The following is a 27,641-nucleotide window of genomic DNA, read 5'->3' on the forward strand; positions in this document are numbered from 1 at the left end:
TAAAAGAAGTCGAAACTAAAAAAACTCAAAACGCAAATTTATAAACCTTTATGTACTATTTTTATTTTATAATCCTTATATATCATATTCTTCACTATATATTTACTTAACATAGAAGTTTAATAAAATACAAAAACTCTTAACTTGAAAATTAAGATTTTTGGAACATATGTTTTCCCAAAATTTTGAATATCTTCTGAAAACACTTTTAATAAAATTTATTATTGTAAAATAAAAAAAAATCAATAAATAATAATACCGACAACTGACCCATTATTTATCTGACAAAGTCGGTTGCCAACCATTATCCGACCCATATTGATCGCGTGTTCGGGTAATAATAATATCTTCTAGTTATGGTTTCCAATATTTAGCAAAATTGGGTATTCGGGTCAGGTAGGTAATTTGTCGATAATTACCCTACCCAACCCATGCCCAGCCATAATCAGAACAATAATTTTTGTACTTTATTTTTTTAATTTTAATTTATTTTTAAATATCATGACTTAACTTTATTTTTTTAATTATAAATTTATATAATAAGTAAAATCATAAATTTGGAACGCACTTGGTGCTTGTTAATCATAATCAAATCACATGAATCAATCAAACTAAAAATGGTCAACAAATTTCAAGATTCAATTTTCAAATTCAAATCCAAGTTTCCTTGAGCCATTGACTACCACTACAGATCACAAATCAAAGCACAAGTAGTTGAGCTTCAAACTACACTATCGAATGAAAAACTGCCATTGATTAGTTATATATTTTAATTTAGGAGTAAAGGGACTTTGCAAAGTGCAAACCAATAACACAAACTAAAAAAAAAAAAAAAAATCAGAATTAAGAAGATACCACTCTAAGATCTTCATTCCCCATATCACGTTGCTCCTCTTCAATCCGTACAGCAGACTCGACAAGCGTCTTGAGGCACCACCCTCTTATCTCGATAAACTGCAGCGTTCCAATATCTCCGATTTCATTAGGAACCACTTCCAAATTATAGCACTCGAACAAAACCAATCTTTGCAGCTTCGGAAAATGCTCGCTCGACTCCACATTCCACTCGTCCAGCTCCAATTTATACATCATCAAGAATCTCAGCTTCTCAAACTCACCTTCCTTCGTCTCCCATTTTTTCCCAACAAACGAACCGCACTTCAACCTCAAAATCTCGAGATTCGGCATTCCTCCTATCGCTGACATCATCTCCCAAGGCAAACCCAACCCGGATATCGTCAGCTTTCTGACGGTCGCCGGAAAGCTGACCTCAGCCCTGTGGGGCCCGTAAAACGTGGTCATGCTGACCGACTCCAGCTGGCTGAGAAAACGGAGGTCCGGATATTGATAAACACCGTCTTCACCGTGCCACGGTTTGCATTCGCACTTGAGTTTGCGAATATGTGGCGAACGCTTCAGCATCTCTCTATCACTCGGTTTGTAAAGCACAATGTTTGAAAGTGATTGTATGTTGTTTGTGTGGGATGTGTCACTATAGCAGCTTTCGTCGTATTTCGCTTGGTGGGTTATGTGGACGTATCTCAACTTTGTCATTCTCATTATTTTCGAGGTGATAACTTGTGTGTGGCATGTCAGAACGAGTAGATATTCTAGGTTCACAAGGCTGCCTATTGATGGTGGAAAATCGTTGATTACCAAGTATCTCAATTGAAACATAAACTCGATTCCGAATAAATCACGAGATGGATTGAGGGGCCAGTTGAAACCCATAACCCTAAGTGATGTCATGCTGACAACGTAGAACGGCGGCTCCGGAACCTTCCCGTGGAAGGATCGAACGTGTTGGCCAAATGGAGCTATCAAAGATCCGAGCGATAGTACGTGCTGCCCTCTCTCGTATATTGAATAGTCACTGGAAAAAGACAAGAATTAAAACACAAAACTTTGAAGCAGCAAAATAGATAGTTAAAAGAGTAAAACTTACTCTTCCACCACCAATCTTAAGAAGTTTTCTTCTTCGCCTTTTCTCAAGCACAACTCGCGCAGCAGATCATGAACAATGCAAGATTTGACTCCACCGTACGGTCGTCTTTCGGAAACAATGACTAGGCTTCTATCTATTAGTTCCATTAAATACTCTTCTGCTAAATCCTCTGCACTATTCTTCTTATCATGCTTGTCTATAAACCCTTGGGCAATCCAAAGCCTCGTCAACTTGCGAAACGAAATTTCTTTATCTTCCGGAAACACACCGAGATAAAGAAAGCACGGCTTCAAACGTTCCGGAAGATTCTCGTAACTGAACTCCAATATTTGCATGGTAAAGTTGTTTCCGCCTAAAGAAATGTACGACGCTACATTTTGCCCTACTTCCCTCCACGCATTCTCTTCCTTCTCCATAGTTGAAAGAATACCGGATATAACAACAACCACAAGAGGAAGTCCACAGCAATTTACAGCGATTTCCTTAGCAATCCCTTGCAAATTCATAGGGCACGGCTTATTACCGAATACCGTCTTCTCTAATAACTCCCAACATTGTTCGTCTGACAAAAATGGAAGCTCATGAATTATGGTGCCAGGTGGGCCCACGTCTCTATTCCGAGTTGTTAACAAAATTCGGCTTCCATTTCCATCATCCGGAAAACATCTCCCCACATCGTACCATGCATTCGAATCCCATATATCATCCATTACAATTAAGTATCTTCTTCCTTTTAATGTTTTGTAGATCTGTTCCACTAAACTCTCTTCGTCCATATTCAACATCCTATTTTGGTCGAGCTCAATCGATAAGCCAATCAGAATATCAGTCAGCAGACCTCGCCTGTGATATGTTTGGGAGACCACACTCCACGAGCATCTATCGAACCTGCAGTAAACTAAAGGATGCGCGAATAGTTTCTTTGCGAATGTAGTCTTACCTAGTCCAGGCATTCCAAAGATGGAGGTTATCTGCAGCTGCTCACTTCCTCCTACGAGTTGTTCCAGAATATATGCTGCGTTGTCATCGAAACCCACTGCCACATCATCAAAATCGGGGCTTCTCTTAGCTTCCAACGACAGCTGTGCACCAAAACTCTTTGTGACTCCTCCTAAGTTAGCTTCTCCATTGTTTTTGATTTCTTGGAGCTCAGTCCCGATAAGCTTAATCTTGTGGATGACACGAGGGATCCTGATGGAGAAATACCAGAGAGGGGCATCTCCGAGCAAGAAAGAGCCGATCAAGAATTCGGCTTCGTACGCCACGTCTCTTGCTCGTATATCGGCTTCTTTCAACTCTTCCATCTCTAAGTGTGGAGGAACCTTCAACTCCTTGAGGAGAGAAAGAGAAAGTGTTAGCTCTTGATGCAGCGTTCCGATTTGACCCTTCACATCAATGATCTGACTATTGTCCTGCTGATATTTCAACAGGTGGTCGAGATCGTAAAGAAGAGAATCGGCGATGAAGATCGAATCAACAGTGGTTGTCTTTGGAGTTTTATTGGCGATGACAGGTGGCATAACCGACAGTACGGTGATACTGAATTTCAATGAGTGGGTATGTTCTAGAAAATTGTCGAGGGCTTCATCTAATAACTGGAATACTGGATCGACGGAGAAGAAAAATGAATGCAGTAATGTTCCAGCTTCATCGGCCACTGCTTCGATTTCCGTCAAAAGATTTCGTACTTGTTCGTGCTCATCGCACACTAATATTTTATCGCCAAGAACGGTGACGAGAAACCTCAACTCGTTCTCAAGACTGCAAATTCGATCCTCAAAGGCGAGAACAAAATCTGTTTTGTGGTGCAGTAGTTGAAGGAGGAAGTTGATGAAAGCTGCAATCATCTCGTTTTTCTTGAGGGTGGTGTCTTTGTGAAATAGCTGGCCTAGCGTCGGCACCACCGTGAAGAATGTGCGAAGCTCTTGAGTGAAGTAGGCCACCATTTTCGGGTCTTTCGAGTTCCTAAGCAGTTTTGCTGAGGGCAGCAAGGTTATGTCCGAGGTGACTTTGAGTCTCGTCTTTGAGACATAACGTCGAACAGCTGATAGGTGATTCGGTGTCCAGTTAAAACAGCCATTTGATTGGCTCGTCTTCTTCCATTCAATTACCTCATCAAAGAGTTGGAGCAGAGTGTCACGTGAGGAAGAACCCATTTCTGCCATTCTTTAATTTGTTGCAAAATGAAGAAATGATTGCTGCTGTTTCAATTTTTGAAGATGATTTGTATGAAAATTGGGATAGAAGAAGTGGAGAAGAATCATTATTCATACGTACAGTTTTGTAGGCCAACATTTTCTTTGAAGAGTTGCATCCTAGAATAATAAGGGTAAATTACTAAAAGCCCCCTAAACTTAGATTAAATTACAAACATCACCTCCACATATTCGTCAAAATCCCCCTAAGAAGTGGCGGATCCAGGACGAAAATTCAGGGTATGCCGGTTGTGCCGAGTCCAAGAATTTACTGTATAGTGGGGTTAAATTTTTAGGGGTTCAGGGCAGCGCCCCTGGAAAAAAAATTTGAACCTTTTTTTGTTGTATAAATTAGGAGAAGGGAAAAAAAAATTGAAACTTTTTTTTTTTGATAAATTAGGAGAAGAAAAAATTTGGGACTTTTTTTGTATATTTTTAATTTTGGGTGGACTAAATAATAATATAGATATAATATAATGTGTTTTTGGGGAGAGGGGCTAAAAAAACAAGAAAAAATTTAGGACTTTTTTTATATATTTTGAATTTTGGGTGGACTAAATAGTAAAATAAATATAATATAATGTGTTTATGGGAGAGGGGCTCAAAAGAAATTTAGACAAAAAAATTAAACAATACTTTTTTGTACAATAATGGAGTTGAACTCATGACCTGATCTAACAACTTTCAGGTCTTTGCCAGTAAGGCAAATTTATTTTCGTTATTTGGGGTGGTCCATGGCATACTTGGCCACCCCCTAGATCCGCCCCTGCCCCTAAGGTTTGTTTCCGTCTTACACCAACCCCTTACAGTGTGACTTTTCACGAATTTTGAGTTTACACAGTTTCAGATATTTTCTTTCATTTCTCACAGAAGGTATAATAGACTGTACACATATTCATTCTGTTAAAAAACTCGATCAACAGTTAATCAGATGGAGATTTTGGTTATTACGGATAAGTGAATTGTTTTTCTTTATTTAGCCTAAGTTCATGGGAGGTTCGTAATTTACCCTAATAATAATGCAGATTTTTTAATTATTCCATTCCCTCAAAAAGAAAAAGAATAAATAGCGTGTAGGTGTTGATTTCTAAATGGCTTATACAAAGTGCATTTTGGAACATATGCTCCCAAACTTGACGTTTTTTGTACGCTTCATCATTGTTCTTTTGGACTTAATTCCACTTTGCACCCTTGAAATATAGTTTTCGGCACTTTACACCATCGAAAAACAATTTAATAGCATTTTGCATCATCGTAAAAGCTTAATGAATGTAATTTAATATTTAGAGTAAAATTCATTTGCACTCATGTACTATGTGAAAGGTATCGATCATTTACACCATTGATGTATAGAAAACATCAGATGCCCCATATAAAAGTTGAATTCACCTTCAATTGCTTGACATGTGGCAATTTCAATTGGTGATATGTATTCAATTTCATCCCATGTGTCAAATTGATTGGTGAAAATAAATCATCAAAAAACATGTCACAATTTTCCAAAATTAAAAGTAGTTAAATATATTTAATTATTCTATTAATATATTTAATGGGGTTATATGCCAAACACCCTTTCCCGAGATTTTAATTCTTGATAAATCCTTTATTTATAAATGATATTTGAGATAAATCCAATGGGTCTGAAAAATCATATATGCCCCCACTAATTATTAATTAGTATAATTATTTAATTTAAAAAAATTATACCCATAATCTACACCTAAATCTTCTCCAAAAATTATTCCCCTCATCACGCCAATTCAATTTTTTTTTTTTGCCTTTTCTTTTTTATTTTGTTTAAGCGTTTTTTTTATTTCGATTTAAAAGAAAATTTTGTAATTATTATTTTTTTTTTATTTTCGGTTTTTTATTTTAATTTTTTTTTCTTATTTACATTTTTCATTTTTTTTTATTTTAATTTAAAAAAATGGTTTTATTTTTATTTTCGTTTTTTCATGGTTTTTCTTTTTTATTAATTTCGATTTTTTTTAAAAATGGTTTTTTTTTTTCTTTCCAGTTTTTTTAAATAAAAACCACTCTATATAAACATGAAAACCACTCTGTATAAAAACAGCTATATAAACATGTAAACCACTATGTATACACAACTATATAAATATAAAATCACTCTCTATAAACAACTATATAAACATGAAAACCACTCTGTATAAAAACAGCTATATAAACATGAAAACCACTATGTATACACAACTATATAAATATAAAAACCACTCTGTATAAACAACTATATAAACATAAAAACCACTATGTATAAACAACTATATAAACATGAAAACCACTTTGTATACACAACTATATAAATATCGAAAACCACTACACCAGTAAAAATACGATTTAAACTTATCTGCAAACAAACCCACAAAAAAAGAAAAAAAGAAAAAAAGAAAAAAAAAAATTTGGAACTGATCTCCCCATAGAAACCATAATATTATTCATGGTGGTGGTTGGGTTTCAGACAATTTAAGTTTAGTGGTGGTTTTCATTTTTTTAGGTTTTGTTTCTTTCCCATTTGGTTCAATTCTTCTTACTGTAATAATTCTTGAAATTCCCCTGTAAATCGAGATTGGGTTATGATGGTAGAGGCGGTGGAGCGGATCTCTCAAGTCTCACCTTCGGCGAAGAGGGCCGGGATTTGGGGGAAGATATCGCAACTAACGTGGAGGAAGAGAGAGCGGCTATTGTTAAAAGGAGAGAGAGAGAGAGAGAGAGAGAGAGAGAGAGAGAGAGAGAGAGAGAGAGAGAGAGAGAGAGAGAGAGAGAGAGAGAGAGAGAGAATCTGAGGAAAAAAAGAAAATAATTAGAACGAGTTAAAAGAAGAGAGAGAGAGAGAGAAGAAATCTGAGAAAAAAAATAATAATAATAAGAACGTAAGTTATAGGGTTAGGTGAAGGGTATAATAGGAATTATATTATTTATGACTAATTAAATAATATTTTGGATTTATCTTAAAAATTGGAAATATTTTTGGGTCTCTCTTAATAGCACAATGAATATGAGGGAGTTTGTCAAATAATCCATATATTTATATCCTACCATTTATAAAATGTTCTAAATATATATCAACTTTCTTAAAATGTCTAAATATATTTATTTTTTCATTTAATTTTAATAGTTATTAATTAAATTTGAATTTAGTTAAATTAAATTTAAAATCTTTCCATATTATAATTGCATGATTGGTGGTGTTACGGAATTTTTTTATTTTAATTCATAAACTTGGATTTATACTAAAAAACGATTGCAGAATAAATCATTTGATATTGTATATTTTGCATGAACATGACCAGAGAATATGTTTTTCTTTTTTACTAATTCAATGTTATATATTAATATTATTTGTATAAAAGAGAGATTCGTGTTCGAATTTACTATATTGCAAAAATTGACACTGTTTTTTTTTTCCTGCCATGTGTACAGTTATATACTCCCATTTATTTACCACATTGAAAACTATACTACATGAATTTCATGTTATTGTTTTAACTTTTCTTTTTTGTTTAGTGAATCAAGTGACAATAAATTTTATGATTGATTTAATTTTTTCAATTATATACTAACTTTTCTTTTTTGTTTAGTGAATCAAGTGACAATAAATTTTATGATTGATTTATTTTTTTCAATTATATACTAATTAAAATACAAACTTTCTCATGATTATATTATTAATTTGAATAACATAAGTTAAATTTAATCAATTGGTAAAAAATAAACGAATTGATTTTATATATTTAAAAATATAACAATGCTATTCTAAATCTTTATTTAATACAAAAAAATAAGAATATCATTTTTTTTGTTTAAAATGTATAATGATCGTATATACTATATATTGTATTCCATTAACAAGTATTTCACTATAACTATGATAAATATAATTAAGTACATATCTATAGCAACTTCAACCCAAAAGTATCAAAATGAGTTTGCAAATATGGCAAATTCATGGTACGATCTTGTTATCATCATATTCTTATATCACTATCTTCCAGGCAACGGGAGCGTAGGACGATGGCAGCCTCATCAGGTGGAGCAGTTAAGTTCCAATGGAAAAAAATTTGGAATCTCAAGATTCCACCCAAAATCCAAACATTATTGTGGCGCGCATGCTCACACATATTACCCACGAATTCAGGAGGTGCGGAGCTGCATACGAATCGTTCCTCCACATTATCACTAAGTGTGGTGGATCGCTTTTTATTTGGCAGCAATTCCCGTTTGCCGCTCTATCAAGCATTCCCACCTCTTCGACCGGTAGATGGACCGAATGTATGCTCTCAACTTTGGCAGGTGAGGCTGGGTGTTTAGCGACTATCGTGATGTGGAAACTTTGGGATAATTGGAATCGGGAGATGCATGGAGAAGAGGGTATTCAGAACGAGGACGTAGTGAGCAGGTGCCAATCTTACCTAGTGCAAGTGAGTCAAGGCAGTATGGAGAAAATGATGCTTCGAACAATCCAACACCCGTCCCATTGGAAACCACCGAACGAAGGAGTGGTGAAGATCAATGTGGACGAAACATTCCCGTCGGGTGCGGAATACTACTCGGTGGCCTATGTCGCACGAAACAATCAATGTGAATGCCTGTGGTGGGGTATCTACAAGATTGACGGGAGACTGAAACCTGTCGATGGTGAGGCGTATGCAGTGCTATTTGCACTAAGGAAAGCTCAATCAGCTTCATTGGGGTCATCATCGAAGGAGACAACCTTCAAGTTATCACTGCTTTGCGAAATAAAAACTCAAGCTCAGCCTCGTTCGGAGCTTTTATCGAAAGTTGTTTACTTATTGCGAGAGACTTTACTTTATGTAGTTTTGAATTTGTTAAACGTTCGGGAAACTCTTTAGCGCATACTATTGCTAAAAATCACAGTCATGCTTGTAAGGAAAGGGTAATTCTTCCCATGGATTTGGCGAATGTCGTCTTATAATATTCTCGTTTCTCCTAAAAAAAAGAGTTTGCAAATATGTATGTGATATTTAATATTTTATTTTGATATTTATGTAAATGTATTTGCTCCAACCATATGTATTAAATGGTTGTTAGTTATAAGTAATTAAATTGATTCATATATCTAATTGCCACATGTCATTATCTAAGAAAATGACACTGAGGTTGTTGAATTCATAACTCATGTTTGATATTTTATTCTACATGATGTGTTTTTTACATTTCGAAAGATGAAATATCAAAATACAATCATCATTTCATAACTCTATTGGAATTAAAAATTATTATTTTTGAGTGTGAAAATGGTGGTTAAAGGTTTTGATAGCCCATTTAATAACTCCAGTCGAGGTGCTCTTACTTTACATGGTTTACATTAACAAATACAATATCAATCTGCAAATCAGTAGTTTCTACGATCCATTTTCAGTTACAAACTCAATAGGATATTTATACATTATATAAAATACTACAATTATATGAGAAGTAATTGCATAATTATGTGTGTCTTTTCAAACTTAGAAAGTTTAATGCAATATTGTGGATATGGATGGAAAAAGTTATCAAATATTAAGTATCATAGTATACCAACAAAATATTATCTCACAAATACCAAATTACAGGTTATCATTTCATTTGGTACGATATTGGTACCATATCGAACTTATATGAGATTTCTACAATTCATTATAGTGTGGGTAAATTTATAGACAATCTATCGTGGAAAAAAAAATATTTAGCTACAAATATTCTAACACATTTTTAAAATTAAATTTTTAAACCATATGAAAATAAAAATATTAATGTAGGGTATTATAGAGTAAATAATGGATTATTAAATATTTTAACAGTGTATAAATCTTACTTTTTTTGGTATTGGAACATGAGTTATTTTGTCTAACTTATAAGTTATATATCTAAATTAGTGAAATATTATTAAGTTTTCTATTTCCCCATCATATATAATAAGATATATTTATTTTGTTAATTTCCATTTTTTAAATATTTGTAAACTAAAATTATGTATTTTATAATGTTTATAAGAATCTAATATCGATTATATATCTTTATGGTTTTTTTTAAATCAAAATATATTCGACAGATTTACACAAAATATATTTTTCCATTTATTATTTATATTAGCATTTTATAGTGACTTTTGTTTACTTCAAATTTGATCTATATTCATTAGCATCTGCCTTTATATTAGTTTCTAACATATGGTCATACGTGTAAATCAATTTAAGTTATATATATCTATTATTATTATTATTATTATTATTATTATTATTATTATTATTATTATTATTATTATTATTATTATTATTATTATTATTATTATTATTATTATTATTATTATTATTATTATTATTATTATTATTATTATTATTGTTATTGTTATTGTTATTGTTATTGTTATTGTTATTGTTATCATCATTATCATCATCATTATCATCATCATCATCATCATCATCATCATCATCATCATCATCATCATCATCATCATCATCATCATCATCATCATCATCATCATCATCATGATCATTATTATTACTATTATTACTATTATTATTATTATTATTATTATTATTATTATTATTATTATTATTATTATTATTATTATTATTATTATTATTATTATTATTATTTTTTTATTATTATTATTATTATTATTATTATTATTATTATTATTATTATTATTATTATTATTATTATTATTATTATTATTATTATTATTATTATTATTATTATTATTATTATTATTATTATTATTATTATTATTATTATTATTATTATTATTATTATTATTATTATTATTATTATTATTATTATTATTCATTATCATCATCATTATCATCATCATTATCATCATCATTATCATCATCATTATCATCATCATTATCATCATCATTATCATCATCATTATCATATCATGATTATTATTATTATTATTATTATTATTATTATTATTATTATTATTATTATTATTATTATTATTATTATTATTATTATTATTATTATTATTATTATTATTATTATTATTATTATTATTATTATTATTATTATTATTATTATTATTATTATTATTATTATTATTATTATTATTATTATTATTATTATTATTATTATTATTATTATTATTATTATTATTATTATTATTATTATTATTATTATTATTATTATTATTATTATTATTATTATTATTATTATTATTATTATTATTATTATTATTATTATTATTATTATTATTATTATTATTATTATTATTATTATTATTATTATTATTATTATTATTATTATTATTATTATTATTATTATTATTATTATTATTATTATTATTATTATTATTATTATTATTATTATTATTGTTATTATTGTTATTATGGTTATTATTATTATTATTATTATTATTATTATTATTATTATTATTATTATTATTATTATTATTATTATTATTATTATTATTATTATTATTATTATTATTATTATTATTATTATTATTATTATTATTATTATTATTATTATTATTATTATTATTATTATTATTCTTATTCTTATTAGTATTCTTATTCTTATTATTGTTATTATTGTTATTATGGTTATTATTGTTATTATGGTTATTATTGTTATTATTGTTATTATTATTATTACTACTACTACTACTACTACTACTACTACTACTAGACTTTGACTTGTTTACATTTTCGGTCCGTCGTTCAAAATTGATGTTCAAATGCACTACGACGCCCTTTTTACCTATATTATTTATGGGTAAATCGCAAATAAGGTAATGGCAATGGCACTTAATTTAAAAATAGACATCCAACTTTTTGTCTTCCAAATAATTCCAGCTTATTCAAACATATTTGCAAATAAGGATAACTCTTTTATGTATACCAAAATTACCCTCAATTCCTTAAAATCCCAATCAACTCCAATTTTATAATATACACTCCAATTTAGCACAATTTAACCAATTAACCAATTTTTACCCTTACTCAAATTTGACCCCAATTTTGACCATCCGTTGACTTTTATTATAATTTTTTTCAGAATCTTTTTTTCTGGCAGGTCACCCGCCGGTCTCCGGCGTTGATTTTTTTTTTAAACATTTTTTTACTGCCTTGTTTTTTTTTTGAATTTTTTTCTTATAAAAATATTATAATTAATATTACTGTCTTGGCTGCTAAATTACTGTCTCCAATAGTAATTTAAATGTCGGAGACAGTAATATTACTGTGTCCGGCGTTAACTGTTTTTTTTTTTTTGAAATTTGTTTTTTCTACAAAAACGTATTTGAATTAATATTACTGTCTTGTCTGCTAAATTACTGTCTCCAACAGTAATTTAACTGTCGGAGACATCAATATTAGTGTCTGAGACAGTAATATTAGTAATATTACTGTTCGAGAAAGCAATATTCATAATATTACTGTCCCGAACAGTAATATTACTGTCGGAGACAGTGGTTTTTACTGTTTGGGACAGTAATATTAGTATTATTACTGTTTTGGTATTCAATATTACTATTTTAGACAATAATTATGTTGTTAACATAGTAATTTAGAGAGAAAAAAAAGTCAACAGCAGTTGACTAGCATGAAAAAAATTCAAAAAGAAAAGTTTTAGGAAAAAAAATCAACGCCGGAGAACCGCCTGGTCAACGCCGGAATCTGAACGGAAAAAACATTCAGAAAAAAAAAATTATTTACTGAAAAAAAAAATCAAAAAATTATTAAAATGGGGGTTAATGTGATATATTTGTTCAAATCCGGGGTCAATGTATAATATTGAGGAAGTTAGAGTATAATGGATGTAATTGATAAAAAATATATTATGGAGGATATTTTAGACAAAATACATGGGTATGGGTTTATTTGGAAGACTGAATTGTGTCTGGACCTATGTGCATTTAAGTCCCTTGTCATGGGCCTCTTTGCCATTCGCCCATTATTTATTTAGCCCCAAAATTGCCTTTTTACTTGCAATTTCATCCTAATAAAAAAAATGAATAAATCTAATACAAATTTGAAATACATAAATACAAAAATACTCATAATTTCACCCAGGGTTATATTTTATTTACAAATATTGTTTATTTTCTTCTCTTATATTTTGTAATCCAAAACACTCATTTGATTATACCGTTTTGTATTAGATAGTTGTGTTTAATTCTATGAGTATTATTTATCTATTCATTTTGAAATTATTAAAAATAAAAAGTATTTAAAAATAGATAAACATATATTTTAATAGTATTTCAAACATATATTTTAATAGTATTTCAAACATATATTTCAAAAATATATTGTTTTTTAGTTGTTTTTACAATAAAATCAATTTTGCCTATTTTTTAAAATATTCATGTATTTTTTGTTTCATATTACAAAAGTTTTTGTTATTCTTTAATAAATTTTAGGATAAAATGCACTTCACCAACCCCTATAAAGTTTCCATTTTTGTACTTTCCCCCCTAAAAATTCAAAAACTGGATAATCCCCCTTCAAAATATTATTTTGGTTGCACTATGCCCCATAAGCCAATTTTTTGGTCAGCATTGTGCAACAGAAATAACATTTTAAAGGGATAATGTGCAAAAAGATAATGTTTTTAAGGAGTAAGTTGCAACAAAAATAACATATAAAGGGGCAATGTGCAACAAAAATACTCAAATGCCGATGAATAATCCATCGAAATTTTTCTATCAGAGGCAGTGTACAACAAGAATAACATTTTGAAGGGGGATACGCTTTTTAAAATTTTGAGAGTGTAAAGTGCAAAAATTAGAATTTTTTAGGGGTGATGTGAAATTTGCCCTAAATTTTATTAAAAGGTCCTTTTCTTCCTTATGTCAGGGACTGAATTACAAATTTTCGACAAATACACTGAACATAGCTGAGCAGTCGCTCTCCTTCCGGCAAACACCCCTCCCTCCGACCTCACCTCCGTCCATACCCTTAGCCTCCGCCTCAACCATATTTACGGCCCCCTTCCGTTCGACGGACCTCTCCGAATTGTTCCAGAATGAGAGAATCACAGACGTGTGTTGAAGTTGAGGTTGGGGGTGGATGCGGTGGTGGTGATTGTGCGGCGGCGGGGATGGATGAAGAATGGGTTTGGGGGATCGGGGGAGAGGGCAGGTTGTGAGGAAGAAGAGAAGATGATTCTTTTTTAAATTAAATATTTAATTTGTTTTTTTTTTGTTAAAAGAAAATTTGAAAGAGGAAGATGAAGAAGAAATTAGGAGAGAGAGATACACGGGGGGTTTTGCAACTTATTTTAACACAGGAACAATTTCTGCAAGAGGGGTACCAATTGCAATTAACATGTTTTTTTTTTTTGTTGCGAAATTGTAGAAATAAATTGAAATAGGGGCCAAATCGTAAATACATTTAAGAAAGGGGTTGAAACAGCATGATCCGTTGACACGTGTTTTTTCCCTCCAAACTAACTCCAAAATCAAACGGCAGACTTAAAATGTAAAAAACGTGGCAGAAAAAATGAAGTACCAAAATAAAAAAGGTGTATAATATGGAGACCAAAACTGTTATTATCCCGACTTTTCGCACTCTCCATTAGTGATTGTACGCATTAGTGATTTCGCATGCTCCGTTACCTGACTTTGTCTAGTCTTATATATTAGTTTGTTAACAGAAAATAAGTTTGCCCTACATAATATTACAATGAACACTTGCACGAAAACAAACCGACAGAAAGAAAGACGGAAGGAGATTAGTTTAATGACAAAGTAATTAATAAGCATATAAACCAATGTTTCATAAGTTAAAAGATACAACATGATATCAGCAGAACTAATAAATCATCTCTCCATGTATATTTCTTAATCTATGAAGCTTAGTAAGAATAAAAGACTCACAAATTTTCCCTCCATTTCAATGCAAATTGAGTAGAGATACGTTTGCCTTCCTCATAGTCCGGCAAATCTGACAAACTTGTCGGATCCCATTCTCTTCGGTTATTGTCGTAAATCTCCAAGCTTACTTCCTTCAAATCTGGCAGCCACAATTGTCTTAATTCATCTTGGTTTACACCTTCTCCTTGCATTAGCTTCTTCATCACGGACTCGGAATTCGTGTAGTTGACTTGGCCGATGGTTCTTGGACGACAAATGGAAAACAACCCATTCGAAAGAGGTAAAAAGTAAGGTAAATCATCTAGTAATATCAACTTCTTCACCACAACTGCAGGTTTATTTTCATCTTTGATATCTTGTACCAAATCATGGTTTTCTTTAAATATGTCCTCAGCATTAATCCAATACTGGCTAAAAGTGAGAGAAATTTCGGATCGGCTTAGTGACTCGAGCAGTTTACGTAGCTGGAGTAACCACAAAGAAGGATCATCCCTAAGAAACATATGTAAAGTTGAACGCCACTCTCTAGAAGTTGTTGAAAAAGAGAAGGATGGGACGATATATCCATAATATACAAAAGAGTTTATGTTCGGGGCATCAATAAATAGATGGGATTCTTCGAGTCCATCACAATAGAAAAAAAGCAAGTCATCGAGACTTGGGAATTTACACGAAGAGAAGTTGTCAACCGACGACAACATGACTTGGTTCAGAAATAAATAATTGAGATTACGAAACTCCGCACCTTCGTGAAAGGAAACATCACCGTACTCAATATTGATCTTTACAAGAGATTTCGATGGATATATTTCGATGCTACCGCATGATTTGAGAATCATAGTTTCAATCAAAGGACAACTTGAGATTATCTTCTGAAAAACCCCGTCCGCAAATTTGACCTTTTCGAGATTAAGTTTTTTCAGATGCTTAGAGAGAATATTCCTTTCAATAGCCGTTTGGCCCAACGTGAATCCTTCCGCATGCAAATCATGGAGTGATTCTGCCTCGAAGACCACATAAGGCAGTTTAACACGTCTCATTCTCCGTCTCGGAATACTTTTCGAATAAATAGAAAGACGAAAATCCTTCACGCCCATATTTTTTAGAGCTGGGATCCATTTTTCAAGAAGCGAAACAGATTCTTGATCTAGAAACACACGGAGGACAAATTCCTCTAAGCACATCTTTTGGTCACAGTATCGCTGTAAATTCTTCCCCACAGTGGATAGAAATTCTTGTTTCTTTTCTTTGAAGTTGCTGTCTGACAAATCAAGATTGGGGCGAGTACACCAAATACTACGCCATGATTTCGACAAGAGAGAGGTTCGAACAGCATCTTTTTGAGAGAGAAAATAAAGTATTCTCTGCAAGATGTGTTTCGGCAACACGGATATCCTGTCCATGGAGATGGAACCAACGTCTTCCCCCTTTGCCTTTTTCATGCCTCTAACCTGATAAACCCTCACGATTTTTAAACCAAATTTTTATGTAGTAAATAACGGCGGGTGAACAGCGTTGCAGTTTTTTTCTCTTTTTTTTTTTTTTTTTTTTTTTTTTTTTGTGTGTATTATTATTAGGGTTTGCTATGAGCTTCTTTTTATTAGTTCCAGATAAGCGTGTCACCTGATTCTAATTTGACTAGGAGTAAATTCTATTTGCTTTCTTAAAAAAAAAAAAGGGGTCATTAGCAATAAATCCCTCATAGATAATAAATGGTGATATGTCCACTCCTTCAATCTTTTTTCTGATAGCCCCTAGAATTTGTATTCTCAATTGTACCCTTATGTCAATTAGGATAATTAGTCTCAATTATTCATTTTTTCTCCCTTTCCATAACAATAATCTAATTCCTAAAAATCTCCTTCCAAATTCCTAAAAATCTCCTTCCAAATTCCTAAAAATTTCCTACCAAATCAAAAAAAATAATTTTTTTATTTTTTATTATTTTCGGATTTTTTAGCCATTTTTCATTTATTTTTATTTTTTAATATTTTTTTTAATAAAAAAAAATTAATTTTTTTCAAAATTTTTTTTAAACAAAAAATTGATTTTTTTTTTCTTGACAGATTTACAACTGCGAATATGACTATAGTTAAACATGACTTATATGTGACTATATAGACATATTCTTTCTTTATATTGCATTTTTTTATATTTTCAACTTAAAAATTTCGATTATATAATGTGGTATAGTCATGGTAACAAATTATATAAAACAAAGAAGATTCCCCTATTGTTTAAGAAAATAATCCAATCAAAATTCACACAAAAAATACCAATTTTGAATCTAGTTATTCGAATATGACTACAGTCATATTCAACAATAGTCATATTCGAATATGACTACAATCATATTCGAAAAATACATAAATATGACTATAGTCATATTCGAACATGACTATAGTCCTGTTATGAAAAAAAAAATTCGAAAAATACATAAAGATAGAAAAAAACGAAAGAGAGTCATGGGGAGTCGACGACAACGGCGATGGTGGCGGTGGAGAAGTAAAGAGACTGAGAGAGGCGGCGACGGTGGTGGTGGTGGGGGACAAATCTGGAAAAAAAATAAAAAAAATGAGAAAGATAACGAAAAAGAGAGAAAGAGTCTTACGTGGAAACGAATGAGGAGGCGGCGGCAACGAGCGGCGACGGTAATGGTTGTGTACAAATTTATGTGGAGACGATGGTGCATGGTGTAAAGAGAGAGAAACAACGAACACGAGAAATAAATAAATCACTAATCGAGTGAATCAACAATAGTCATATTCGAACCAGAGTAGTCACGTTGATGATGCTGTTTCAGATTTGGAGAGAAAAAAAAAAGAAAAAAAATCGAAAAAACCTGGGGAGGCGACGACAACGACGGTGAATGACAGAGAGAGTGGGGACGTGGCTACGGTGGCTGTGGTGGACAAATCTGGGAAAAAAAAAAGAAAAAAAAAAAGAAGAAAAAATTGAGAAATCGAGAGAAAAGGAAAAAAGGAAATCTCCATGTAACGCATCCAACGAAGGGCGGCGACGAGGTTGGGGAGGCACCGCCACCACCACTTGTACGGAGGAGGGCCTCCTGCATTAGGTTTCGGTCGACCGGAGGTTGAAAGGTATTTTTTACTCCGATGGTGACGAGTGCACGAAAAACGGTGGCTATGGTGAGTGGACTACGGCGGTGGTGTGAAAACGACGAAGGAGGGCGCCGCGGTACAGATCTGGAGAAAGACAGAAAAAGAAAAAAAAAAAAAAGAAGAAGAAGATGATACATCGAGAACGAGAGAGAGAGGGGGAGGGAAAGAGTGAAATAAATTATATCACGTTAAAAACCTAATCACATAAGGGCACTTTAGTCTTATCATGTCTGGTTAGGGGTGTCTCACTAATTAAGAATGAAACTTGGGTGTAGGCAAAAGTCTCTAATAGTCAATTAGGTTTAGTTCAAAATATTTTCAATTTGAGGGGTATTGCATATTTCCCCCAAAAAAAAAAAGAAAAAGAAAAATTCTATTTCCTTGCATCTCTACAAAAGGTAGAATCCCAATAATTTATTTTTGGGAGACGTATTTCCCTTGTTTCTTTCTTTCATTCTTACGTAACCCACTTTGTATGTACACGCTAATTAGGGTTTTTTTTTTTTTGCAAAAACCACCCCTATGTAATCTCGAATTGCTGAAAATCCCTTGTTTTAAAAAAATTAGCAAATACCCCCCTATAAAAATTAGTCAAAGGCGATAAGGCTCCTCCGAGCCGAACGTGTGTAGCACGCGCGAAATGTGCGAATGGGTAAATACCCTTTAAATCAAAGAAAATTAAAATTGTAAATTCGCCCCATAATTTAAATAAGGCCTAAAATAAAGTTCTCAAAATTTTCAACTCAATCCCCACTATTTTGTAAAATGCCATCTTCCCGATTCAACCCAAAACCACACCCCAAAACCAGATTTCTCTTCTCCACTACACACCTACAACCACCAAAAGTTTCCATAATACACTCCGTCAGCCTCCTCGAAATCATTGGCTTTTTTCCTCATCCTCCTCCAAATCATCAAGAAACCCACATCAGAAATTCATTTGTTTTTTTATTTTTTTCCTTTTCTTTCCACTATACAAAAGAGGCCAAATGAAATTCAAGAAGTAGAAAATTTGTCTCAAAACTAACAAAAGCCATCTTCCTTTTGTTCTTTGTTCTTTGTTCTTTGTTCTTTGTTCTTGAGGTGATCGTCTTCAACTCAACCGCCGCCACCAAATTTTCTTGTATTGTATACGCTTTTGGGTGTGGGGTATTTGATTTATTCTAACTAGGGGTAGGTATGTCATTTCATATAAGTCAACACTCAATTTCCAAGTATGGAGCTGTGTGCTTAGCAATAAAAACATAGAGGGGTCTTTGCCAATTTTATTAACACAAGGGTTTTTTAGCCATACGAGGCTACACAGGGGATTCCGTGCAATTAGCCCCGTTAATTATTTTATTGTTAACACATATGAAATGAAATAATAAATTTAAGGGAAAATTACAGTTTTCATCCATCAAGTTTGCACTGATTTTATATTTGATTGCCCCATGATCACAAAAACATATTTGTCCCTCATGTTATAATAATTTAACACTTTTGGTCATTTTGGCCAATTTATTATTAGTCCGTCAGTTAAGTCAGTGAAAGACACACGCTTGATTCCGTTAGTGCTAAAGGAAATTTGATGGAAAGTACTAAAAGTGTTGAACTTTTGAAACACGATGAGGGACCAAATATGTTTTTTTGTGAACAGGAGAGACCATATGTGAAATCGGTGCAAACTTAATGGATGAAAACTGTATTTCATAGAATGCCTTATATATCTTTATTATACTACGCAGGGCAAATTAAAGTAAGGTTTAATTACGAAAATCCCCCGTGTTTGCGTAGTTAAGAAAATTCCATAGAATGAAAGAGGCTGATTGAGGTATCGATTTCATGGAGCTTGTTGCACTATACCTGTAAAAATCACAACTGCACGATTCGCCCGTCATAAAAAAAATTAGCAAATAATCTCCCGTGTTTATTAGTCAAAGGCGAAAACCCTCCTTGGAGCAGATCGAGTGTCTCACTTGCGGGTTGTGCGATTTTTTCTTCTTTTTTTCCTATGAAATGACAAAATTATCCCCCAAGCCTACACCATCATCATCTCTTCTCTCTCCGTCTTCTGTCGTTTTTAATTTTCCGGAACAAATCTTCTCCCTATGTTCATTAATGGAGAAAACGTTTATACAGACTAAATCCCAAATCAAAAAATTGAATATGGAATGTGGCCCCTTGTAATGAAAGCATCGGCGATCGCCAATGCGGCGCCGGAGGCTTGGGAAAGATGGTAGATTGTTGAGCGGTGGGTGGTGGGCTGTTGAGCAAAGATGGCGGCGGAGATGGATCCAGCCACCGGCGATCGTCGATGCGGCGGCGGAGATGGGTCCAGCCACTGACAATCGTCGGGCGACGGAGGCTCGGGAAATGATACGATCCAGAGATGCTCCATGACGAAGAATTGGAAGACGCGAAAGCGTACGAGTTTAAAGACATTATTCGAGCTGTCCTTGGAGAGTAAAGGGTTGAATAAGACCATTGAAGAGTCCGTGGTTTGGAATTGGAAGAAAAGAAAGAAAAGAAGTCGTTGGACAAGTCGAATTCCATGCATCCGAGATTCTCGCCTATTCTGGCAGAGTTTACCATTCGAGTTATAACTCTCGCATCCGAAGTCCAATTGAGCTGATTCAAAATGATTCAGAAAGCTAACTGAAAGATCTACAACTTTTATGTTTTGAACGAAGAGATATTCGAAGTGGAACAGTGTCGAAATTGAGCTTTAATTTCATGCACGTGCACAGCCCAATGTCGCGAGTTAAGAAGGGTGATCGAGACGTCGACTTGAAGATCAAGTTATCTTATTTAATAATGCACGTTTTTAATTTAGGTTTTATTATGTTTTTATTATTTTAGAGTTCTTTATGGTTAGGATTTGCTTATTTACAAGTTTCCTTATTATAGTTTAGGTAGGAGTCCTTTTCCTTGTGAAAAAGGAGTCTTTTTAGATCTTATAAATAGGTTGCCAATTTGGCTTATTTTATAAGACGAATTTTAATGAATATTTGAGTATTTTGAGAAATCAATTCTCCTTCGCTGTTCTACAGCAACCTTCGGGATTTTACAAGTGGATTCTTGTAACTTTCTTAGCGCCATAGTATTGGTTTCTGGTTCTCTATAACCACGGGGTCAATATTATATTTCACCTTGATAATAATGGTTTCTAGCTCTTTATAGCTATGGGGTCATTGTTCCTTGCTTCCGCCAAACTTGAATCTTTGTTTTTGGGTGTTTCGATCTTGCTTCCGCGTAGGGTATTAGGGTCTCGTAACAAGTTCTACGGGGTTCGTATCAGTTGGTATCAGAGCCAACATCCAAAACAGGTTTCGCCTATCTTTATTTTTTGTTGTGTCTTCTAGTATATCTCATGTTTTCTTGAGTTGTGTTATTTAGAGTCTTCGTTAAAAAAAAATACAAAAACAAATCGAATTTTTATTTTTTTGTTTAGATTTCTTTTCAACCAAGTTAGGGTTTGTTCGTGTCAAAAAAAAAAAAAGAGAGAAAAAAAAAAAAATCGAATTTTATTCTTGTTTAGAGTTCCTTACAACCCAAGTTAGGGTTTATAAGTGTCAAAAAAAAAGAGAAAAAAAAAAAAATCTTCATGTCCGAGAAGGCCGGTTATTACGGAGAAAGAATTGAGCAGCGTAGGATGTCGCCAATGGATAAACGCTTCCACGAACTCCAAGATCGGATGGAAGGAATTGTTACCCAACTAAAAGAACTACGCAAAGATCAACATGTTCGAGGGTCATACGTACAACGTGATGTTCACCAACCAGTCATACCTTATCCCGATAAAGAGGTAGATTGTGATGGAAATTTTGGTGTGAATGCTACAAAATCAAGGAGGGAGAGTATGAGACGAGGGTCCAAATTGGAAACATCGAGCCGAGGCAATTTTGGTGGAGAAAGAGATGGCGTTTATCAAAACATCAGGTCTATCAAGTTGACAATACCATCTTTCCAAGGTAAGAGTGATCCTGATGCGTACATTGAATGGGAAAGAAAGCTTGAGCTCGTATTCGATTGTCATTATTATTCCGAAAAGAAGAAGGTGAAGCTCGCCGTCGAAGCGTTCATTGACTATGCAATTACTTGGTGGGACCAATTTGTCTTAAGTAGGCGCCGCTGTGGCGAACCACCAATTGAAGATTGGGAGTCCATGAAGGCAATCATGAGAAGGAGGTTTGTCCCTTCACAATATTATAGGGACTTACAATTGCAAAGGTTGAGGCAAGCTACTAAGTTAGAAGAACGGAGTTCGCCGAGGTGGGAATCGCAAAGGAGTTCTCCAGCAAGCATGGTGAGAGAATCGTTACAAAAGCCTAAAAGAGAGAAATCAAAAACCGAGCAGCAATTCAAGACTAAGAGAGGAGAGTGTCCGAGCAAGCAATTCGTGAACTTGTGGTCCAACATTGAGGATGATTCTACAAAGGAGAAAAATATTATTTACGTGTCACCACCTCAGAGGAATGATAACATTGAAATTCCCATGGAGGAAAATGTTCAAGGCATCGTGGAAAGCATTGGTGTAAAAATTGAAGGGATGCAAGACGATATTTTAGAGTTGCAGCCCGAGGAGGATCAAAAGTGCAAAACCGCCCCACCACTCGAAGAAGAAATTGAAGATTCGGATTCGAGGACGAATCCTTTTGAAGAGGTGGAGAATGATATGAGTCAGCCATGCAATGAAGTTAATGTCGAGCTAAACAAAGTGCAAACTCTCAGTGTGAATGTTGATGAGATAGCGGTGCCTAGAGAGATGCTTCATCCATTCTCTATACAGAGGTTGGACGCATTGGGAATTCGAGCTACAAAATATCCATGTTCGTACACATTTCAATGGCTGCAAGATGGTGTGTTCTGCGATGTGGTGCAGCGATGTGTTAGTATGCTGCCAAAGAGGGAGATTGATCATGAAGTCAATTTTGTTTATACTCCTTGTGATATTTGTCCGGATTCGAGGACGAATCCTTTTAAAGAGGGGGGGGAATGATACGATCCAGAGATGCTCCATGACGAATGAAATAATTTATGGTCCCGAATTCGTTTAATACAGAGGTGTTATCTTAAGTGTTATGACACTTGAACAAACATGCAGCGGAAATATAAAGATAAAAGAACAATACTCAGAATTAAAAATGTTCACAAGTAAAGACTTGTGAACTTGCCCTTTACAGGACGGAAAAATATATTAAAATCAATATTCCAAGAATACAAACAGAAGAGGTGCGAAAACTTCTTCCTTATGAATGAATCATTCTCATGATCATTCTTACATTCAAATCTAGATACAAAAAGAAAAATATTAAAAATTCTAGATTTCAAAGATGTACTCGTGAGGAGTACGTAAAGAACTTATGAATGAATCACTATCTTGATCATTCTTACAACCAAGTCTAGAAACATATATACTAAACAATCTAGACTACAAAGAATGTACTTATGAAAAGTACGTAAAGAATGTACTCATAAGGAGTACGTAAAGATTGTACTCATGAGGAGTACAAACAACCGATTCTAAAACCACTCTAAAACACTCATGTATTCTTTTCAGCTCTCGGTTTTTTATTTCGTAGAATCGATAATCTTCCTTGAGTATTGAATTCGGTATTTATAAGCATTCCAAGCATCCACTACTCAGCCCATGATCTGCAAGAAAACCAACCACAAGAGCACTCAAGAAAATGGGTTAGTGGGTTAGTTAGGAAGTTAGAATAAAATCCACAATTAAATCCACTAAGCACTACTTAGCCCACTAAGCACTATACTTAACCCACTAAGCACTATACTTAACCTACTAAGCACTACTTATTCCATAACTAAAATTTAGTTTAAAAAATAAGAAAGTTAAAAACACAATGTGGAAATAATCCACGTGTTTCAAACTCCCCCTTTTTAACTTTCTGATCAAAACTAAATTTTAGCTTAACTCCCCCTGAGTCATTGCTTGAACTCCCCCTGAATTTGACAACCAACATTAACATGAACGTTCAGAGGAAAAAACAGAACAAAATCAACAATGTTCATAAAAATAATTAAAGTAGAATATCCAAAGTCTCCTCGATATCAGCTGCTGCTCCTCCATCATCAGCACTGGATCCACTGCTTTCCTCTGCTCCTTGAGCTTCTCCTTCATTCTTTGCTCCTTCTTCACTGACTCCTTGCTCTCTGCCTCTGCCATCCAAAGGATGAGAGACTAACTTTTTCTCCCCCTTTTTGATCAGAAAGAGCTTTTCGAAGCATTTCCACCATGGACTGGCTATAAGTGATCTGAGCTAAAGAGTAAGTAAGCTGCTGTAACAGAAGATCTCTAGGAACAGACACAAGATTGTTAGGAGTGTTGTCAACATTAGGAGCAACACCTTCAGTACCCAGATTATTTGGACCTGATTCAGTTGAGAGAAAAATTATCTCCATTCCAGGGAAGATCTTGGACATGAGGAGTTTTGAGAAAATTTTGAGAAACAGTTATCATGCCAAGTGGAGTGTGAAGATATTCTGATTCATCTTGGCCCAAATTTTGAGAAAGCAGAATGGAGTAGATGAGAGAAGGATAAGGAAAATGAGTGGAGGATGAAATTTTCTGGGCAACATGACCTATATATTATTAAAGAAAAGTTTGCCAAAATCAACTTGTAATCCCATCCCCAATTTGTACATCAGTACTGCATGAGGTTTAGTAACCACAGAGACATTTTTGGATGCAATCCAATTCATCACTGTGAGTCTGAACAAGACAGAATAAAATGCAGTGAGTTGAGAAACTTTGAATTTTCTAGGGTGAGCAGGCCAACATTTTAAACGATTGCCAGAAAGAGTCTTACAAACCTCAGTAAAATCACCGTAATTATCCTCATCAATCACAGTAGGAGTTTGTAAATGAGAGTTGATAATTTTGGGAGAAAAGGGAGAAAATGGAATTTCACACAAAAACTTTGCCAAAGTTTGGAGAATTTTTCTTTAAAAAAAAGAGGTTTGTAGCAGAGGGATCATAAGGACAAGCAATCTCAACTAGACTAAGGATTTTTCTTTGATCAAGAAAATCAGTAATCCTATGTCTATTAAACTCATCCTTGGAAATTTTCTTCTCCCCAATGAATTGACAATTCATGATTTGAGGACTCAAATTTGAATCAGATTCAAAATAAAAGGTTGTACTGAAAGCATTGTGTACCTCAAAAGGAGTTGACAGATCATTCCCATCCAATTTCAGCTCTTCTTCCTCAGAAGATTCCTCTTCTTCTGAGTCTTCAAGTTCATCTGGGATGTATGCTGGCTCAGGTGATGCAACACGTGGGGCAGCATCTTCCTGCATCTGAGAGGAGTCCTCAGATGAGTCACTATCTGACTCTGAGGATGGCAATTTTTTTGCGAAAAATGGCAAGGGGAACTTCCCAGCTGTCATCACTTTTCTCTGGTTCATCAGCCTGAGGAGGTGATGTATCTGCTTGAACAACTGCTTCTGCAAGAGTTTCCAGAGGGTCTGCATGTGGTGCTGAGGGTGTTTCTTCAGTGGTAGTGAAATCCTGAGCATCAACAGAGGGAATGTCAACATGCTCGGCAGAGGACATCCCTGAAAAATCAGGCATTTCTTCATCCTGGTAGGGAGCAGCATCCTCAACAGCACTTTGAGAAACATTGGCTGAGACAGTGGGTGCAGCAGCATCTTCTGGAGCATGTGCAGCAACACCTTCAGAAAGAGGATGTTGAGAGGCTGTTGCTGCCATGCTGGGCTGAGATGTCTCCCCCTGAGTTGATGCTAGTGGAGGTGAGTCTTTGGAAGATGACTCAGTGGAGCTTGAGGAGAGAGCTTGGGCTTAGTTCTGCAAAAGTAGGATCTCCTTCTTCATCATCAGTTTCTTCATCAACCAAATGAAGGCCTCTTGGTGGGTTTGGCCTAACTGGAGTGCGACCGACTCTGCTGCCTCTTCTTCTACCTCTGCTGGAAGAATGTCTTCCCCTTCGGCGTTGTGATCCAGAAGTTTTCAGATCTGAGAAGGGATTCATGCGCTTGGACCGGCGAGTTGGAATCCTTCCTGCATTGGAAGAGGGACCCACGTTCTAGAAGTTGTCTGGGTCAATCGGATTCAGCTCGTCTCCGGGCTCAATGTAACTGATCGGCATGGCTTCAAGGTTGACAGGATGAACGATGATGGCCAGATTCGGGTCTGCTGGTTTAGGTGCTGCAGCATCCTTGTGGACATCACCAACGGCTGGAAGAGGATTTATAGGAGGAGATGCCATGATACAGTAGATAAAAATTTCTTTTTTGTGCTTTTGATTTGAAGGTGTGAATTTTCGAAAGATTAAGCACGAAATTTATAAGCCCTAATTTTTGCTGAGAAAAATCGAAGTGGAGAAGATGAAGAAGTGGGGTGCGTTTTTCTTGGAGAAAGTGTGATTAAGGAGAATAACACTTCCTTTGGCAGTTTAAGGCAAAACGTGACACATGGCATAATAAGGAGTGGACTTAGTGGAAAATTAAAGACTAACCCATGTACCCCATGACCCATATAAATAGTGATAATACAATATAAATAATAGTAATAAAAATAATATTATCACTCACGAAATATTCACAAAAATAGAAAAACCGATTTATTAATGATTAATAGTATGAGAAAAAAAAATTGGCTAACAGGCATAGATTTTATTATATATATCTAATAATTTTTTTTTTTTTTTTTTTTTTTTTTTTTTTTTTTTTTGTATTTTTGTAAACTCTTATTTTCAAGTCAAACAATTCACATGGAACATGATCAAGTGTTCAGTTTGAAGGTTCCTCAGTTACTAAGATATGACTATCAAAATAGAGGAGTTTGACTTATGTGAGTGGGAATTATTTCCCAAATGTTTACATGAAGCATGATCACGTTTCAAGGTGAAAGACTTCCAGTTACTTATTTAGAAAAATAATTCATCACAGTGAAGTCATTATTTAAAGAAGCTAAGCTTCAGTAAATTGTGTTGCAGCTTAAGATATTGGATGAGGTGCTGCAACATATTTTAGGACATGTTTATTGAGTACACATCCCGAGAGATTTTCTGAGTTTAGAAAACCTCTCATAATCTAATGCCTTTGTAAAGATGTCAGCCAGCTGATCTTCTGTAGGAATGTACTTTAAGCACACTATATTTTTCTCAACTATATCACGAATAAAATGATGTTTAATATCTATGTGTTTAGTTCGTGAGTGTTGAACAGGATTTTTTGAAATGTCAATAGCACTTGAATTATCACAATATATGGTCAGGGTATCACTGGTCAACCCATAATCTCCCAACATTTGTTTCATCCAAATTAGTTGACCACAACATCCTCCAGCAGCTACATATTCTGATTCAGCTGTTGAGAGAGATACACAATTTTGCTTTCTACTAAACCAAGAAACCAGATTATTCCCCAAAAAGAAACATGCACCTGAAGTGCTTTTTCTGTCACTAATATCCCCAGCCCAATCAGAATCACTAAAACCTATCAAGTTTGTGTTTGTGTCTTTGAAAAACTGAATCCCTAAATCTACTGTACCTGCAACATACCTAATAAT

General features: G+C 34.0%; 1 protein-coding gene across 1 annotated transcript; it reads right to left on the reverse strand.

Annotated features, from left to right (window-relative positions):
• Positions 1–629: 629 nt before the first annotated feature.
• LOC105961567 (putative late blight resistance protein homolog R1A-3) lies at positions 630–4,246 on the reverse strand. Its single transcript, XM_088815499.1, has 2 exons — positions 1,946–4,246; positions 630–1,873 (listed from the first exon to the last, which is right to left on the reverse strand). Exons 1-2 carry the CDS (start codon positions 4,108–4,110, stop codon positions 844–846), a joined length of 3,195 nt encoding a protein of 1,064 aa, XP_088671625.1. The 5' UTR covers positions 4,111–4,246; the 3' UTR covers positions 630–843.
• Positions 4,247–27,641: the final 23,395 nt, after the last annotated feature.

Source organism: Erythranthe guttata, chromosome 3 (genome assembly GCF_056151865.1).
Source record: "Erythranthe guttata isolate IM_541 chromosome 3, IM_541, whole genome shotgun sequence".
In the NCBI taxonomy this organism is placed as follows: Eukaryota; Viridiplantae; Streptophyta; class Magnoliopsida; order Lamiales; family Phrymaceae; genus Erythranthe; species Erythranthe guttata.